Raw genomic sequence first — 20711 nt, 5'->3', positions numbered from 1 at the left:
TTTTTTTTTTTTTTTTTTTTTTTGTAATTTATAAATTGCAATAAATTCGCTTTATGTACTTGAATAATTCGAGTATTCTTCTACAGTTTATTGTTATTATTATTATTGTACTGTAAAAAGCCAGCTTTTTGCTCTTTCCTTTCATTCGCGAAATTGTTTATATAAGAAGAAGAATGCAATTTATATTTAATTTTAATATCTTTGAATGGTTAGTTTTTCTGATATTAAAAATACAAAAAAAAAAAAAAAAGAAGAAATAAGAAAACAAAATTTTCTTACATAGATACATTTGCAATGGGAATTCACTTGCATTCACACATTCACAATCAATGCAAAATATTCTTCTCTTACTAACGGATAGAGAGAAGATGATCCTAGAAACCTTACGAGTTTCTTTCTCTTTTCCTTAACTATTGTCATTTAATTTAATAATATTTTCAACTTGAAACTTTATTTATTCGATTTGCAAAGAGAATAAAAAAAAACTTTTATGCATCAATTTGTATTCTATGCAATGAATTATTTATCTGTTTGCTTGATGACTTCTTCTCTACTCCAAATAATTTCTTTTTTTTTTTTCATTTCAATTTTTAATGCAATTATGTTAACTAAAGCCGTACCAGCGAGTTTATGATATTTTTACTCTTACTACGTATTTGTGTGTGTGTGTGTGTGTGTGTGCGTATATAGTTGAGTTTAAATGCAATAAACATTTTTTGTTGAGATATTTTTTTTTGCATTTTTGAAGTTTCCTTTTCTTTATTTATTTCTTTTATTATTTATTATTAAGAAAAGAGAACTTTATCCATAAAAGATTTCAATTCAATTACTAAAAATTACAAAGAGAACTCAGTTTTTTAATTAACATGTAATTTAAGAGGAAGTTTTCAACTTTATCTTAAAAGTGCGCTAAAGTTTTATCAAATATATCTACATATATATATAACAGTGAAGTAGTAACTTTTTTTACATTGAAAAATGTGCATTGGAAACCTTAGTTAGGATATATGTGTGTTGCCCTTTGCTTTTCTTTTAAGAACAAGAAATTAGTTTACTCGAGTTCATACCGTTCAGATTGGCAAAGTTAAATGATTTATCATCTAATTATACGCTACGCAATTTTTGGTACAAGGTATATTTAGTTTGTGCGGATCTATGTGACACTCAGACTTAAGAAAGACACAAATTTTATTGATTGAGAATCGCTTTCTCAACCAATCTAAGCTTGTCTGTCCGTCCGTCATTTTCTGAATCAATCTCAGCTTGTCTGTCCATCTGTCCGTCTAACGTCTGTTCATATGTTCTTGTGTTCTACCTCTAGTAGCTTGCAATTTTCGAGATGTTTTGATGTAATTTGATATATTGAGGTATTTTGGCCTAAGTAGGAATGTTCCGAATACGCGCACTTCTTTCAAAATAAGGCGTTGGATATAAAAAATATGCAATTTTCAAAATTTTTCGATAAAACTTCGCGGTACCAAATTGGTATGAAGAGTTTGTTTCGGTTGGTTCAGTTTTTTGAACTTACTCTCCTATAACCTTCTTGCGAAGATTGAAACTATATATGGTAAACGGGTATAGTTTTCATGATGGAAATTGATTCATATTAATAAATTGACAAAGAGATTAATCTTGCCGAAATTGGACCACATTAGTCTATTTCTTCGATATCCCTGCATAAAAGTGTTTGCAGGAGAGGTAAACCCTTATATGCCAAAAAAAAAAGCCTAATTGTCATGCTTTTATGATGAAAATTTGTTCATGATAGTAATTTAACATGAAAATTAAGTGGATTGGATTTGAGATACCTGAATCCATTTCTTGGACCTCACCCACTTCCTATAAGATTTCTCACGAATATTAAGCCCTTCAGAAAAGCCGTTTAATTTGTAATACTTTATGGTGAAAACAGTAGCAAAATAACTAAAACAATTTACTATAGAAAATTTGAATCACATAGGTCTATTTTGTAGACCCTAACACATAAATAAATGTTGTCATCAAGCCCTTATAAGGAGAGAAAGTATAAAGGTCGATAATGAAATTGGTAAAAAACGCTCATCAAGCCCTTACGCTAATTGCTCCTTTCGACATAATGTCTTATCTGTAAATGCAATTGTACCTTTGCTAAGATTCCTTTTCTTTGTAAAGAAATGCAGGAACTTTAAATCTAATCAATCCGCAAATTTTCCAGCACTAATCATTTTTCTCATGCATCCAAGTAAATACTTTTTAATTGTATTAATCCGGAATAATGTTTCCTTATTACATTAGCCAGACACTTTTCAATGCATGTTTTTCCTTTTCCAGTGCAAGGCCAACAGCAACTTCTGGTGCGGACAATAGTGCGCGCATGAGCTGAATTATACTTTTTCTTTTATAAAACAATTTTCGAATTTGTTTTGTATTTGATCAGCACTTAGCAATTCCATAATAATAATAATATAATACCACTACACCACTGGATAGATTAAGCTTGTGGGGATGTATATACACAACAAGCAGGAGGACTTGACCTGCCTTTCATTATATGCAATCATTGTCTGAATCGACTTCGGCTCGTCTGTCCGTCTGTCCGAATATGCACTACAGCCAGGACGACTTGAATTTCATTCATCTTTTATTACATCTTTCTAAGGTTGGTTGCCCATCTGTCTGTCTTCTTTTCATTGCGTTCAACCTACAGTTTACAATTTTTGAAATATTTTGATTAAATTTGATGCATGAACGTGTCTTGAACATTGAACATTTTTTCGACCACTTCTCATATAATAACTGCACGAAGTGAAGCGAAGTGACTTCAACTCCCCAATCTTAGCAACGATGCGAAGAAAGTGTGAAGTTAATCGATCTTATGTTAAACAGAAAAGTGTGAGCTACGCACGGTGAGCTAACTGCAAGCCAGTAAATGTTTCATAATTGTGATCTTTCACTGGAGTATCTCTTTATGATAGTTTTCTTTTCCACAATAAAATTGCTTTTGCATACTGACTTCTTCTCCTAGTGAGAGTGATCAACCAAAGATTACCACGCGACAAATCGAATCAACACAATAATTATTTCCTACTCAAAAAAAAAAAAACATATATATATATATACATTTTTTCTAAGCTGCAAACGGATCAGGTAGCGATTGACACCAAATTCCTTATCAGAAATCAAAAAAAAAAAAAAAACCGTTCATTTGAACTTTGCTCCTTACGCAAAAAAAAAAAAAAAATAACGGAAAAATTAAAAAATCTTTATAGATAACACTTTCGATTGTCGATTAAACCGTAAAAAAAAAAAAGTGAAAAATACGCGATGAAAAAATCGGGAAAAATTCATTAAATATTATACACAGCTAAATACCAATAAAAATAAAAAGACAACGTACAATGAAAATAATGAAGATGATGAAGATGATAATGATGACGATGACACAGTTTCATAATTTTGCGTAAAGATAAAATATTTATTTTCGTTGTTGAGCGTTTATTAAAGAAGAAAAACAAAAACAAAAAAAAAAAAAATGTTATTTTTTTGGCTATAAATTGTGTGAAAAGGCATAAGAATGAGAAAATCGCTGATTTTCGCCCGATGGTATATTTAAAAGCAGAAAAATTTAGGTTTCGAGCATAAATACCGGGCAAAGGAAAACGAATCAAGAGAAAGAAAATGATATGTATGTGCACATGAAAAATTTGTGCCGGTCATAGACATGAAAAGAAGAAAAAACGCGTAAAATGGAAAAAAAATATATATATAAAAATATTAAAAATATTTTTATGCCAAAAATCTAAATAAATAACTAAACAGCAGAAAAGAAAAAGAGAAAAGAAATACATCCGCCTTAGGGCGAAATTTCAATCAAAAAAAAACCACTAAATTTTTGCTTTTACTCTAATTCAACTTAAGTGCCTGTTTACTACTCTTTTGCCCGGTCCTTTTCATTTTAGCAAAAGTTTAGTTTATTAAATATTATACAAAATTTCAAAGCTCTTAATGAATACATGGCTTCTTCTATCCATCCCCGAAGGTTGATTGATATATTCATTTTGTCGAAACGGCCGGAAAGAAGCTACAAATGGAGAGAGGGAGGAAGAGAGAGAAAGAGAGAGGGAAAGAGGGGGAGAGAGAGAGAGAGAGAGAGAGAGAGAGAGAGAGAGCAAATATAGCCCTCATCAGCATCAAATTCCTAATTTGATTTAAGTCTCTCCGTCCATCCGTCAGTTGTAAACACTCAAAAATGAAGCAAGCGGCTTAAAATTTGAAAGAAGCATTAGGATTTCTTGCGCGCAGGTTGGCATTGAAAATGGGCCAAATCCATATAGAACACTTGAAACCATAAAGTATATAAATTTTTGACCATCTTCAAATTCGGAATGCATCTAAGCATGTCCAACCGTCCATCTGTCCGTCTGTCCATGTGTCCGTCTGCTAAACTGAGTAGTATCTCTGGTACGCGCCCTCCCGTTCGTCAAAAAGAAGATATCGTCTACAAACTTGCAAAATGGCAGCTTTGTAAATGGCCGAAACACGTCAAAGAACATGCCTTCAACGCCTGCACGTCTGTATAACAAAACTGAGAACACCTTTGATTTCCGCGTCTTTTGATCGTTCTCTATCTAAGTTTGTCTGTCCGTCTGTCCATCGGCCCTATTGCACTTCTCATCTCTGTTCAGGTATTTTTATATTCAAACTAAAAGACACGATCTTTTATATATTTTAATAAAATTTACTGTCCCGACGTGTTGTGGCCCAAGGAGGAAAGCTATTGAAAACGAATCGTCTCATTGCCCGCTGTAAGTAAAACACAAGAAAACAAAGACTGACAGATGGACAGACGAACAGAGAAACTTAGATATCTTTTCGAATTGACCGGCATTATAGAAAGGGTACAAGTACTTCTGGGTGTTGCGTCCATCTGCACAAACTTAATATTCGATTGCATAATAAACGATGTAGGGTATAACAGAAAATGAAATAGTAATCGGCTACTTGTACTACGTTTAGAAAATAAACTATTGCGGATATGAAGACGAACATTTGCGAAAAAGTTAAAATCAATCTCGTTGAGGCTAAATTATGTGATGACTAGATATGATAAGAAATTTAGCATGAAAATTATATTTTTTTTTTCTTTTTTTTTAAATTAAAGAGAAAACACCAAGTGATCTTTCTCCCGCGCTGCTTGGGCGTGTTTATCAGTAATGTTATACTCAAGATGATGACGATGACGATGGCGATGCCGGCAACGATGGCTATGACGATGGTGATGCCGATACCGAAACCGACACCGATGCTGATGTTGGCCGACGGCGACAATAATGTTTTTATTAAAAATAGATAGATACCTTGCAATGTTTCTCTAGACTATCATCATCATTTGTTTGATCATCATTATGATATTCATCATCGTCATCATTATCGTTTTTTATAATCTTTAACTTATAACGATGCGTGTACTAAAAACGTCAATTTTTAGCGTATTTTCTAATATTCGTTTTGTTTTTCTTTTCTTTAAAACATTTTAGATTTTCGTCTCTTTTCATTTTCGTTTTTTTTTTTTTTTGTGTCTCGTTTTACTTTTTACTTTTTATTTTCATTTATATACACAATTGTTTTTCTATTTGATTTTCCTCTTCAGGAAATTTACACAAACGCTTTTTCATATGTTTCTATAATTATAACTTTCCTTAGTTGTGATACGAACCAAGAGATCTTTCTCTCAAATTGACATTTCATTGGCAATGGCGGATATCTTTTGTTCAACTTGTCTGTTGTTTATTGAACTTCTGTTGTTAGATATTTGTTTTTTTTTTTTCTTTTTCGGTCCTTCTTTTTTTTCTGTTAAAATAAATTTAAATGCCAAATACTGATATTTTTCTAAAAGTCAAATATAACCAAAATAGAAAAAATGTTTAGTTCAACGCCAAAATATTGCTTGACTTTCCATTTGTTGTAATGCCATCCATATGTTATGTTAATTACTTTATTTTTTTTTTCTTTTGTTAATTAAATTATAAAATTTTTGAAAAATTTTTTAATGAATTTTGATTTTCTTAAAAAAAAAATTTCAATTTTTCTTTTAACACTTAAATGCATGAATTTTTAGTTAAAAAAAAAAAAAACAAAAACAAAAATAAGAAACCGGAAAATGGAAATGGGTGCAGCTACCACATAAGAGTTTTTCTTTAATTTTGAAGAAATCATTTTGATATATTTGTATGCCAAAATTTGTATGCGAAATCGTTCCCTGAGTTCCACAGATTTGCTGCGTACAATAATATCATACTTCAACCATAGATAATACTTTTCATTACATTACAAAACATGGAAATCCATGAAACAATTATTTTTAGCGCTTTAACGTAAAGGATCATTTGTGCATTGGATCATTGCATTTGCTACGTGACCTCTATGTGCTATTCTATCCCTTAAGCAGTGGTATTTTGCACCTCAATCTGTATGAAAATATAGACCAATAGCCGCTAGTATCTTTTCGTATACAAAAGGTAAAAAATAAGATGAAGACCACCTTCACGTTTTCTCGCCTATAAACTTTGCTGTAATAAGTCATTACTAGGTCGACCTTTTTTATTGCCCACATTACAAAGGACCTCAGCCAAATCCTCGAGTTTATTACCGCAAGGTCCAGAAGATATTAGAACAGGTGGAGATATCATTTACACTTTCTGACTCGGCAACCTACCTCTCACATGTGTATATTATACTCTTGCTATATATGTGGGCAAGAGTTATCGGCCTGTTGCTTTAGCCGCTTATCATCTCGACATATATTGTTCACGGGTTGCGAACCAACATAAGTAAACAACAAAGTAATTACCCACCGTCTCTTTCCACACCGTCATGGTGAGAAATATTTTCTTCATAACTTCCTCTTGGCACTGTGGTCTTCATTAGATCTTTCTTCTTCGGGAGTCTATAATTAGGCAATCTATTCTATTCCGATATAATGGATTTTATTCCGCCAAATGGTACATCGGGTGATGTGTAAAAATTGTAGCGCCTCTATCGAGAGGCGTTGTTCTATGCGTATAGATGAAAATGTTTCATTTAGATCTATTCATCTATTCTTCTATAAGCGATCGTGAATTGGATGGTCTCTCGGAAGATGTTCTTCATAATGTATATAAAAACGTCAACTCGTAATTGGTTAGTGTGAAAGTTATTCATTATTATCAAAAAAACTCAGGAAAGGCTACGAAAATATGCAAATAGTAATAAATATTTCATAAAACAACTTGAATGTTTAGCGTTCAGTGGGATGAATTTTCCTTCACTGATGTATTTCTACATCACAAAATAACTGCATTTTTCTTCCATAAATTTACCAATATATATAGAAATGTAAATATTATTCGTCGCTTGCTTCTGTCCGAAAACAATTACTCCTCTATGGTTTTATTAATTTTTACACAAATAATATTAATTCGAAACAATTGTCGAAATGAAATTTTACTCAAATAGAGCGCCAGCAATAAAAATAATTACAGAAAAAGAAATAAACTATCAAAGATCCTACTCGTGATCACAAACAATAAAATAGGCTTAGTAAAATTAAAATTAAAAAAAAAGCAAGAACATTATAGCTGGGCAAGGCCGACCGTTAAATACCGTACACCACATCGTCTAACATAATTCTTAATGCGTATTTATGGAGAAGCGGGCCCAAAACGCAGCCCAATATAATACAACTTCAATCTTTACATAGGACAGGATCCAAAAATAGGCGCGTAGATGGTCCAAATTTTGTAGGCTTCATTTTCGTATAAACTTATTATTATGGGTCAATTTGCATCACCACTTATTACAACTTAGACTTTTCTGCTAAGGATTAATTTGCGTGAAAATCCTTATTAGGGTAGGATCCAAAGAATGCACCGGGATGGTCCAAATTTGGTACAATTAATTTTTTTACCTTTAGTTACTATTATGGTGTAATTTTCATCATGAAGCATTGAAAATTAAACCTTTTTGTCGCATGAACTTCAGCTTTCGTGTTATGAAAGAGGTTTCAACAACTAGCTCAGCCTGTCCAAAGTTTTGGAATGCCGACATGCTACTGCTTAATCATTTTTGTCGAGAAATTTTGAGAATTTTGAGAATTTTTTCCACATGACTTTTCAGAATAGTGCGTTATATGAGGAGTGGTCGTAAAAGTCGACCGATCCGTACCATTTTCAATAGCGTTCGTCGCTGGACCAAAGTACGTCTTTGTACCAAATTTTATCAAAATATCTCAAAAATTGCAACCTATAGCTTGAGCACAAATTTACATGGACACACATCAGACAGGCTTAGATCAATTCAGAAAATGGTTCTGAATCGATCGGTGTAATAAAACATGGAGTCTATCTTAAGCCCTTCTGGGTGTTACATACATCAACATTAACTTAATATACACCTTGTACCACAGGCGGTGTAGGGTATAAAAATGAGCAGAGAGAGAAGATTAGGGATTGAGGAAGTATCAAGCCATTAAAACGGCCACAGGTACACCGCACACCTATCTTAGAAAAAAAATAATACTAATAAATAGAAACATTTACAATATTTATCGGATATATATAAATAATACTAAATCATACAAAATTGTCAACAAGAAACGGGACTCAGTAACCATGGCGCAGATATCACGTAAGGCTTCCAACTTTCCACCTTTCCTATCTGAATTCAGCTTAAGTGAGCCTCGGCTATTTTACGTCCAGCGAGTTTTGGAGCACATGGCAACTAAACCTATCCCTTTGTCCACTACTTGCGAAAACTAACAAGAAATTAACTCAAGTTTAAATCATAGTCGTTCGCGACAATCAATTCAAGTTTAAGCTCGGGCTGTAATATTGATCATATATTACACACATACATATTGCTTTAACAAAGAACGGTAAATACTTGTTACGATCGAAGTAAAAGTTAACAAACCAAAGGCTGATTTTAAAGGAGGACAGACACAACTCTACAAATTTTTGGGAGAAAAACATTCATTGCATTGTTATATAAAATTTTCTTTGAAACGAAAGTCTCCAAAACGATTTAGTCACCTAAATTCCTATTGCGAAGTTGCAGCTTAATGCCGTCTTACCTGTTGATTTCAAATTCTCTACGACAATAACAGATGTCTTTAGAAAGTGTTTGCGTTCATTTGAAAGCATTGCTAAACAACAATATACGTTAGCGTAGCTATATCGAGACAACCTTTGAGTAGATAGGAGCATAAAAACGAATCAAAAGTGATCGATGCTTAAATGTTTGGGATAAAGATTTCGATGTTAATTATGAATTTGCAATTCTTCCGAATCTCCTGAGTGACCTGAGGCCATATCATCATTATTTCTAGAAAAGTCCTACCTACTTCTGTAGCTGTGGACTTGTCCATTAAATAGCTGAATGCAACAGAACCCCTGAAAATTAGACGTGCCTTTCGATAATGGCTCCAGTGTTGCCATCTTTTAATATTTATCAAAAATAATTTTTTCTGTTAATATCCAAATGCAAGGTTAATAACTGCCTCGAATATAATTATTTCATTACCTTTCTTTTCATTTTCGAAAAATCGTCAAAAAATTTTGTGTTTTTTTTTCTCAAAAGCCCGGGGGAAAGCATTACCCCTTTTTAACCGATAAAATAATGGAGGCAAACTCTAGGAAGAGAAAGAAAAGGGCATATATTCTGATGCCCTTGTTGAATACTTTAAAAAAAATATTTCCTTTTTAATTATTTACACCTTTAGCTAAGATTATAACTGCGATCATACTCTCAAGAGCTTAAGAAGAGATATTCTCCCTCTTTATAAGCTAGGAATACTTTTATAATTTGAGTATTATAGTTAGTAATTTAGGTTAAAGAATTGTATTCTTGAACCAAGAGTTTAAGGAATAAGGACATAAATGTCCCCAAGTCTTTGAAAAGAACGGCTGCAGTTCTCTAGATCGAATAGAAACTCTTTCACGTTTCTCTACCTAATCGGTCCAAGCATCTTTTACTTTTCTAGATATTGGAATACCTTAGCACTGACTTTGAAATGTTTCGATGATTCTTTGCTGGTAGGAGCAAGACGATTACATTCGCAGCCATCTACCTGACTTGTATACTCACTTATGTTATGTTATAATGTAGTAACTAAGTAAGGGCCTAAGGCTTTACATGACTAATGAAGGAAAAATAAATGTTAAACAAGGCAAGGTTTCACATGCGAGTAGGGCGTTTAGATATTATTGCCGATCTTTTTCATCAATTTTCCTTTTAATTTGTTATACCTTAAACCACATGCAAGGACGTAATGAGTTGATGCGGATGTATCCAACTTCTGGAAGGACTTGAGATAGCCCCTTTTTTCATAACACTAAACGAATTAGTATCAAATTTCTGAATTGACTCAAGCTTGTCCGTCCGTCTGTCCGTCTTGTTTTCTTGGGTTCAACAAAATTTGGCTAGTCCCCAAGGACGAACGCAATTAAAAACGGTCCTTACTGCCATAATGCCTCATTTTGAAGTTCCTGCAGAGTGATGTAGGGTTTATAAAGGTTGACCGTGACCTACTACAGTGCTTTTACTTATCTTTCTGAAATATTTTCAAAAGTTTACTCTTTTAGATTGTGGCAAAGCCGAAGATTGTGCTCCTACACCTGCTCGCCCATTTCCCAAGAGACGCAATCTAACTTGGTATCCAAAACATTTTAATTATATCAAAGTGAGAGTAAAGATTAACAGTTTTTTTATTTTTTTGTTTTTTTTTTTTAATTTCAAAATATTTGAGAATTTCTTCTAGAAACTTGAATTGCATTTCTGGCCGATAATCATTAACATAAATTACACTCTCACTTTTGATATACGTTTTGGTCTTTCTTTTTTGCTTTTTTTTTTTTTTTTTGAAGCAACAATGATGTCTTAAACATTAGCCAATTGAAGACTTGGATTTACCGTTAAGCTACGCTTTGTTTTCCACGCTATGTTATCGTGTTAGCAGCAGCAAGCGTTGGCAGACAATCAGTCATACAGTTTATTTTTATAAACTCAAGTGAAAGTTTTTATTATATCTTGCTCATATATATATATATATATATACACATAGACATGTTTCGTGGCGACTTGTGCTGATGGTCAATAAAGTTGTTTCTTTTATTTTTGTTATTTTTTTTTTTACATTTGTATAAGTGAAAAGAAATTATAAGTAAGAGTAGGTTGTTGTAGAGGATATAGAGAAAAACGTAGACAATTTCCGCCAGGAAAGTATTAATGCTTGTAAGGTAAGGAAGAAGAACTGTATAATTAGCCAAAGAAAAATTTATATTTTTTGTTTGTTTGTGTTTTATCGACCACTTAAGGAACATCCACACTCCATCGCCACACCCACACATACATACATTCACAATGATAGATAAGATTTAGAGGATATGTACCTAAAAGAGAGAGGGAGGTCGGCGGGATAGACTGACTAAGGTCTTTGTGTACATTCTAGAAAATCTTAACCGTTTATGTGGAGCTGCATTCCAACCAATTGCTTGACCTAAAGAAAGGGCGGAGGTTAGACAGGCCTCGCTCTCAACAAGGATTGAACAGATCCATATATTTATCTCCAGCTAGAAGTCGAACATTAACCGACCTGGGAGCGTTGGAAGTGCATTCTCTCGCTCCATGTACTATTGGGCGTCGCGCAGTTAAGTCTTCATAATGATGTACCCAGGAAAAGCCCTTGACGTATCGGTTTCAAAGGCAAAGGACCAGAATTAATAAGTAAACGTCACTAACCAATAGGTCTGGCTATCTATCTAAAACTATCGAAATGATTGAAACGTGGAATTTGAGTTTATTTTCGCTCTTATTAAACCTTTTTTGTCGATTTTCTATACATCCTGCTGCCATTAACCTTGAGGAGGAGATGTTGTTGGCTTGCTAGTAGTGGGCAGTAAACTCCATTAATAGAGCAACAAAAATGTAGTCAAACGTGATTAAACAAAATAATAACAACAAAAACAAAATAATAATAAAAATTTTTGCATGTTTTACATGAAACCGTGATAGTTTGCCTGGTTCTCCTAAAAAAACAATTATTACACACAAACAAGCGCAAGCGCACATGCGCACACGCACACACACATATACACCAAGAGATGAATATAATGCAGCAACAACTCTAAGCAAAACTAAATACAAGACTTGACTTTAAACTTCATGGTCCAGCCCCAACTACATCAATAATAATCACCATAATAATGATAGTTGTACAACTTGTTTTCTTCACATTTCTTAAAACCAACCAACACGGAAAGATGCGGTTATATTAATTTTGCAATTTCTTTTGATACCTCTCCACGTACGATGCGTTAATAAGCCATGCTAAATTTATGTCGGTCCAACTGTCCATCCTTTGCCGGGTTTCTTAAAAATGCACTTTTTATCAAATAGAAATTTTAATACTGAGATCTAATGGCTTAGAGACACGAGATTCACTTATAAACTTTATTTCCATTGCGGTTAATCGCGGCATTGCATTACATATATCAAAAATTCAAATAACAAATCAAATTTGAATATCTTAAGTGATTTCAAAAAAAAAAACGATCAAATTTCATGGACTTAAAAAATGCATATTCATTTTAGTAACGGACTCAATACTTTTTAGACAATCGTTTTTTTTTTTTACAAACTTGAAAATATAGCAAAAATATTTAATAATAATTGAAACTGTTTATAACTGTTCCGAGTAAAGTTAATTCCCCTCCGACTTTCACCCGATTTTAGTTAAGTCTTTTTTTTGTGCCTTAAAATCGTTATCATCTTATATACCAGCTAAAGCGATCAAGTATCCAAGATTCGTTTTAAGGCTTGCATCATTTTTCTCACTGTCTATTAAACATGTTTGACTTTTTCATTTTACTTATCAAGCGGCTATAGGTAACAGCCATTATTATATATAAGAAAAGATTGAAATAAAAGTGTAAAAACTAATCAATTTTCATATTCGTAAGCAATAATATACATACGTACGTATATAAATCGTTCAGGGAATTACATTTTTTTTTTATTTCTTTTTTTTTTTTTTTTTTTTTGCTCTTATAGTTTAGCTAACTATTGTACTAAGTCTGTAGCTTAAGAAAACAACAGGAAGTCACGTTTCTTTAGCATCTTGACTTTCTTAAGGTCATTGATAGTGCGCATGAAGAATGAAAAGCAAAGCATGTCTCATGCATTAGTATTATAATTTGGCAGAGTTGTATTCATTAATTGGTCATTCAACTCTGATTTTTGCTTTTTTTTTTTTTTTTTTTTTTAAAAATTAAAAAAAAAAAAAATTGCTCTCGTCGTTATTATGTATTTAAAAAAAAAAAAAAAAAAAAAATTCTGCAACATTTAAATGATCTCACCACACAAATTAGAATGAAATTTGGTAATTACTTTACGAAAATAAATGTTTGTCATATATATAGAGTTTTTTGCAAATAGAGACCAGGACTTCTATGAGAGAGGCATTTTGAAGTTACCTTTAAAATGGCAACAAATCATACAACAAAACGGTGCATATTTGACCTAAATCGGACAATCCGAAACATGTTAAATAATGTCCTGAAGTTCATATAAAAATAATGGATTTCTTTTTCCCCAAACTAATATATATATATGTGTGCATATATATATAGATCAAAGGTAAGTAAATCTTAAGATAAATTGTCACAAAAGCATTTAAATGTAAAAAGTATATGTCACCGCAAGAGATTGCAGAGAGTACGGATTGAATAATATTTCAAAGAAATAATTCAAAAGTTTCTCAAAATTGTTATATCTAAGCTGAAAGTGAATCTTGAAACAATATTAAAACTAATACCAGACTTTAGCATCAATTGGATTCAAAAATCTCAATATTTGCCAGTGTAGATTGAATTGTGTAAACATAAATTCAAATTTAACCGGCCACCAGAGTCTCGAATTTAACCTTTTCTCCATAGTCGGTTTATCCTAACATATCAGATTTCAAAAATTTGTTAAAAATAGTTTCCGAATATGCATTGGTTTAGTTTGTTTGGAAGATATTTTCATAGAGGTCCATGATATATCCACCGAAATATTTTACGTTTCCTAATTTGAGCGAAGTAGACTTCCAAGTCCCGTCATATCTTAATTCTAACTACTTAACAGAGCTGTTTTAGATTAGTTGGTAGATGTCTTGGCTTTCTAGATTGACTGATTAAATAAAAGTGATCATAAGATCGCTGCGATCGCTTAAAAGCTCAAGACGTTATACGCCATTTAATGTTAAAAGTTGAGATCGATTTTTGCAACCAATTTTCGACTACCATTATCAAGCGATAATATATGAAAATTTTTCTCTCTAGATCGATGGAAACATTTTTACTACATTTATTACTTATTTATTACTTAGTTATATTTATTATTATATATCTCTGTGATCATCACTCTGTTACTCATGTACGAGACATTCCCTTAATGCCTGGTTATTATAAACTACAGCATCCAAGGTCCAAAAGTACAGCAAGTTTGTGCCAATATATAAAACATCCAGAAGTACTTAAGATAGCCTCTCCTTTGATTATACCGTTCGACTCAAAATCATTTGTTGAATCAATTTTAACTTGTCCGTCCGTGTGTCCATCTTGTTTCCTTGTGATCAACAGAAGAACCGATCATAATTTTGGTGGAATACTAATGAAACTTGGTACGCTGCTGTGTTTTGACCCAAGGACAAATGCTGCTGAAAATGGTTCAGTTCGGGCCACTACTCCTTTTCCTAAAATACCTTATTTTGAAAAAACCTTACACGAATAACTTCATTAAACGAAGCGATGCAAGATTAGTTCTGCGAGAAATGAACCCAAAGATTTTTTTTGGGATTGGTTAGTCGCATGGGTTACGCATTGTTAAGAAGCGCATGATATAGTAAAACCAGAAGATTGGAGAGTAGGTATTTTCATATAGATTCCCCCAATATAAATGAAAATAGGCGACATTTCCCGTTTGGCAGCACTTCGAATTCATCTTTACATCCATAACACTTTTCAAGGTTAAGCCAAGTTTGAATAGTATTTTTACCCATCACTAAGGTATATTTAATGAGAACAAAAGATTCTTTCGATATGTCATAAATACGCAATTAGAGAATTAGGATGAGAGAATTTCAACGTTGGCCGCAAATTTTTACTCGGATCGGTTACTTATCAACAATACGATTATTTTTGTTTTAAACAGTTTCCAAATGATAGGCAGAATCCCACCCATTGTAGAACCCTACGCAAAGAGTCTTTAATTCTCATTCCCGGGTAGTACAAAACTAATGTCGTAACATTTTTGCAAACATTATATAAAAAATTTCCGGGGTATTAAACAATGAAAGGATCGATATTGGGTATCTTAGCTGAATTAAAGTCTATTTTAGAAATCATTTCTATTTCAAACGATCTCGACTAACCACTCAATAGTCGTGGGTTCAAATCCCAAATGCGATAGAGCTTTCAATAAAACCAACAAACAAAACAAAATAGCCTTAGATGCTAGTGCTTTAAGTCTTTAGTCTTAGAATTTATTTCTCTGCCCACCGTCTCCAGCGGACTTCTGTTTCGAAAGAAGTTTATAGAAGGGGAGGTAATATCTCCATTGCTACTAAAAAAGATTGACGTCAATGTTGCGGGAATACACTCAAGGTACTATGAACCCCTCAATATCATAACACGTTACCTTAATGTCGTAGAAATTGTGAGTTGTGCATACACCTCTCCAGATCATATATATAACTATAAACCTTCAATTGCATACCGTTGCCAGTTCTATACCATGCAGATCCACTTAATTTTGTGCAAAAGCTTTGGTGCACGCTTCGGAGCGCAGGTTCACAACCACAGACAAAAAAAATCCTGTGTGTAAGAAGAAACTTGACATTACTCTTGCCGGATAAGCTATATCTTTTTTGACATTTGAAAGCGTTGGGTGATAAAGTTCGACGTGTTACTTGGAGATAAATTCTCTGTTTTTGAATTTATTATGAAAAAAGGATTTATCTAATTGAAAAAAAAATTACTTTTCATTTGTTGTTCTGTAATTTTTCGATGTTTGATATTGCATTTGAAAATTTCCGTTCGTATGGGAGAAGTTGAATATCTTTTCGGGTAGGTGTAGGATCAGAATTAAAAGTCGCAATTGGTGTATTAGCCTATTTTATCACATGATTGATATGGCAGTGCTCATTTAATAGGCATTTTATAAAAAGGACAAATCATACATTACAGAAGTTGCAGCATGGGTTTAACGTGAGTTTCTGCCTGTAAGGCTTAACCTCACGGTGGCCCAAGCGTAATCACACATTACAGTAGGTGATCACAGATCAGAACTTGGAAAGATGTTATGCTCGTATAAAAAGTAAGACCCAGTAATCTAGAAACGGATGGTATGGCCCAGGATGAAGAGACGCAAACTTCTAGGATGCAAAGGATTTTCACGGACCGAAGGCATCAAATGCAAGATTGCTTCGTGTCATAACCAAAAATTGCAATCGCTTGGCTGTACTTCATTCATAAACAATATAATAATTCCTATATTAATAAATAATATAATTACATAATCAGTTTTTTAAGCCTAGAATCAATTTAGCAATAAATGCATATTGTTGTCAAAAGTCTACGTACCACTTTTTTTTGGGAAAATAGCTACTCAATATTATTAACTGAATTTTTTAAATAAATTTTTACATAACCTATGCCTACATGCCAAAATATCGTGCCTTTAAGGATTGCCGAGTTGTATGTATGTGGGATGAAATATTTAAAAAACATTTTTTCGGGAACTAACCTGATACATAATAATATATAATGCTGTAAGTATTGAAAAGCCATGGAAAGTTAATCTATTGTAAACCTGGTTAAATATATTTAAGTTTAATTACAAGTGAATATTCCTTTAAGATTCTGCGATTATTCTCTGTTACTGTTACGACAGTGTATGAATTTAATTTCTTGAGCCTAAATTCTAAGTTTTAATATCCTATGCTGCTGTAAAAGATTGTGTATCCGTCTTTTTATTTCTTCTTGTAACTGGTTTAAGAGATCATTTTTGTGGCTGCATTTTAGCCAATCACAAATAAAATGAAATAATAAACTAAAGTTTATATTTAAGCATTTACTTAAAGCCTTTTTGGAAATTTTTCTAACAAATATTAGTCAGAGGAAATCAATATCATTTTTAATAATTATTGTCATGCTTCACATCTACCTAATAGACATTAGGAAAAATGCTCTTTAACTTTAAGCACATAATACGAGGGTGTCGAAAACCGACTAAAGTTTATTGCAGATAAAAATGGTAAGACTGCATGTAGAATGCATATATATGTATAGTTAGTGGCCTATAAATAATAACACGAAACCGAAATGAAATAAAGCAAGTGCTCATGCACTTGCAACATAAATGACGGAGTATGCGTGAGCGATTGTAAGACGAGAAATATGAGCAAATAATATAAACAATCCAATCGTATTGAATGAAGAAACAAATAAGCAACCAGCCAACTAACTAACCAGTTTATATTAACGAACTTAACAAAATAAAAAGCAACACACCAACCAAACCCCTCTTATATATTTGGTTTTTAAAGCAATAGAAAGAAAACAAGTTAAGCAATGCACTGTGCAATAACAGCAAAAATAACAAAAACAACAACAGCAACAACATTACTCTATTACTGTTAACGGTGGCAAGCAAAGAGAATGCGAATTTTCGCAAACGCTAGTAACTAAAGCGGAGTAACGGGATAATGGACATCTTATTCTTATTCTCTCTCTCTCTCTCTCTCTCCCCCACTCTCTTAATGAGGGGGTCTATCGTATTGATAACCTTCAAACCTGTGAGGGTTCGTTAAGATGAGAGTATTGAAAAAAAATAAAAAAAATAAATAAAAATTAAGAGAGTAAACAGTAATGAGTATTAACACTGTGTACTAATTGATGTTGTGCAATAAATATTTTTCACCCCATTACTTTATCAATATCAATAAATGTGGCCCAAGGGAGGAGAAGAAAAGGAAAATATAACTTCTTTACCTTTTCTTTGGCACGTCCAGCGTGTTTTTGTACAGATTTTGCCAACATGATTCCTTTATTTTCGGCCATTTATTAATTAAATCGTTTAATAAATTATTTTGCGCTTTTTCTGCTAATTGTTCAGGTATTTCTCTTTTTTTTTTCTTTTTTTGTAATTCACTGTCTCTGAACCCGCACACTATTCCAGAAATAGATTTACGTATAAGTAATACTTAATATGAATTTTTTTTTTTTATATTGTTTTATAAATGCACAAAACTGACACACGGGCGCTTAGTTATACAAATATGTGCGTTGAGATAACTTTTTTTTTTTTCCTTTTAATTAACTTTATTTAATTTTGCTTACACAAAATTACCCAATGCTTTGTTATTAACAGTTTTTGGTTTAATATAAAAAAAAATTTTGGCACTAGAAAGCAATAATTTTTTTGAAACGACTTTTTTTTATGCAAATACGTTGTTTTCGTTTTACAACGAAAATGACACTTGAGAACTTTTAAAAGAACAAAATATATATATATATATATATATATATATGTATATATATATATTTATTTTTTATTAGAAAATTGCAAATCACACAGAATAAATAAAGATACACGCAATAACAATGAGATAGTAAGCGCTAATAAGATGGTGTTCCTACGACGTTCCAAATCAACTCAGTTAAAATGATACTTAAATAGCGGCACACACCACATATTAGGCCAAACATTGTACTACAAAAACAAACACTATGTAGAAAAGATGCTCTAATGCTCTCTAACTTAACTTCGTTTCCATAATAAAAGCTAAGACACTCTCAGTTAAGCTCTCTCTTCAAATCGAGAAGAGTTCGTGAGCCCCTCTCCCACTTTATATATATTAACAAGGTAGTTGAATAGTTGCGGTTATAAAAAATACTCAGAAAGCTTTTCTCTCCCTCTTTCCGTTTTCTTTTTTTGTTATTAACTTTCAGATCACTTTTTTCTTAAACCAAAACATTGTTTTTTTTTTTTCATCGCGGTCTTGCCGGCGTTTTGCATTTACCTTACTTAATAATTTTTTGTTATACACTATTTTTGGCATAATTTTGATTTATTTGAAATTTTGTAAAAAACATATAAAAAAAATAGTTTCGCTTCCCTCAGGAATTTTTTACATTTATTATTTATTCTTAATTCAGTTATATTTCTTGTAGAAATCCAACGGAATGAAACACTCTTACTTTAAGCAAAGTGTTGCCAAATGCTGCATTATTCATGACTATAGCGTTTTTTTCTTATCGTATATTCCCTTAGGAAAAATGTAGTAAATGAATGGAAGCGTATGTTAAACAAAATAAAGGGATCGCAGAATTTGTAAAAGAACGAAATAAGAGAACATTCGATTAATTTAATAATATCATAAAATAATGGAAATAATGGTGATATTTGCAAAATGTATAACTTTTTACTTGTAATACTCAATAAAATAAAGGATCTTCACGTAACAATTTATCAAAAATGCTTTTTATTTGTGCTTAACAACGCTTAAACACATTGCTTAGTTAATTACTATGATTTATTTAGACGATAAACAGCAACTTGCCGAGATTGTGTTTAGCCTTTTCGTTTTAATTTTCTTAACTGCGTTTCTAGGAATAGGCACCCAAAAATAAGTTAATATATGCTGTCTTTTAAGTGAAATCAATCATGTTGTAATGAGCCTCAAAATGTCGTTTTAAATAAAATAAATAATACGAGAAAAATAATCCTATATCTGAATCATTGCAGTATGGCAGCGCACCCATTGAGTGCTTTTTTTAAATTGACGCAAATGTCTTTCTAAGAAGAAACAGTCGAGATACTATCCTAAACTCCGAACTTAAATTTGTCAAGCATTCGATCTATGATTTTGTAAGGGGAAAAGCATCACTTATTTTTGGTATATGATTGGAGGCACCTTCTTAGTTCTAAAAAGAACTTGAAACCTGTTTTATACCGGTCAAGCCAGCAGCATTTTTGGAATTGTCGTTAGCTTGTCTGTCCATCTGTCTGTCTGTCTAGTTTTATTTTGTTCAACCTACAGGCTGTCATAATTGACACATTTTGATTAAATTTGGTACATCGACATGTTTTAATACAGGGACCAGCGCCCTTGAAAATGGTTCGGATCAGATCACTTTTTCGACTATGGCTCATATAGCGCCTTCTCTTGAAAAGTACTTATATGGATAACTGTACTAATCAAAGTAGACTAGGGTGTCTTGTGTATTTACTTGTCTTTGATCTTTTTTAATTTGATCTAGAATAAGGAAATATATTCTATGCTAATTAATTGTCATCATAGAAAAACAATTATTAATTTTTATTTTAAATATTGCTTAATTTTTATTAATTGTCATTTTAAATATTTGTATAATTTATGGTATATATGTATATATATATAATGTGTGTATATATAAATGTATGTTTGAATGCTTGATTTGTTTAATTTTGTAGAGACTTGTATTAAAATTATAAATGTAGACATATAAAGGCACTTCTCTCTGAAAATAAAATATTTTTTGTGGGCGCAATTGAAATAAAAAAATAAACGGTATAAAATTAAAAATCAAAATAAAAAAAAAAAGAAAATCCATCCCTTTGTATAAGTACAAGTGGAAAAATGAGATTCTAAAAGTTAGAAAAAAAAAAAAAAA

General features: G+C 32.1%; 1 protein-coding gene across 9 annotated transcripts in view; it reads right to left on the bottom strand.

Annotated features, from left to right (window-relative positions):
- LOC119638633 overlaps positions 1 to 18779 on the bottom strand; it is a 32119-nt gene extending 13340 nt beyond the window's left edge. Inside the window, exons 1-3 of one of the 9 annotated variants that reach the window (XM_038035531.1) lie at positions 18746 to 18779; positions 18396 to 18542; positions 18048 to 18225 (exon numbers count right to left, since the gene is read on the bottom strand). In XM_038035531.1, the coding sequence (XP_037891459.1) occupies positions 18048 to 18225; positions 18396 to 18542; positions 18746 to 18764 (344 nt within the window). In that variant the 5' untranslated portion in view covers positions 18765 to 18779. Of the gene's footprint in view, positions 1 to 18047; positions 18591 to 18629; positions 18674 to 18695; positions 18723 to 18745 lie in introns of those variants that run through there. The other 8 variants (XR_005247468.1, XR_005247463.1, XR_005247465.1 and 5 more) reach the window with 8 other exon arrangements.
- Positions 18780 to 20711: the final 1932 nt, after the last annotated feature.

Source organism: Glossina fuscipes, unplaced genomic scaffold (genome assembly GCF_014805625.2).
Source record: "Glossina fuscipes isolate IAEA_lab_2018 unplaced genomic scaffold, Yale_Gfus_2 91, whole genome shotgun sequence".
Lineage (NCBI taxonomy): Eukaryota > Metazoa > Arthropoda > Insecta > Diptera > Glossinidae > Glossina > Glossina fuscipes.
The sequence above is the reverse complement of the archived record's forward strand: the minus strand, read 5'-3'. Positions and strand labels throughout refer to the sequence as shown.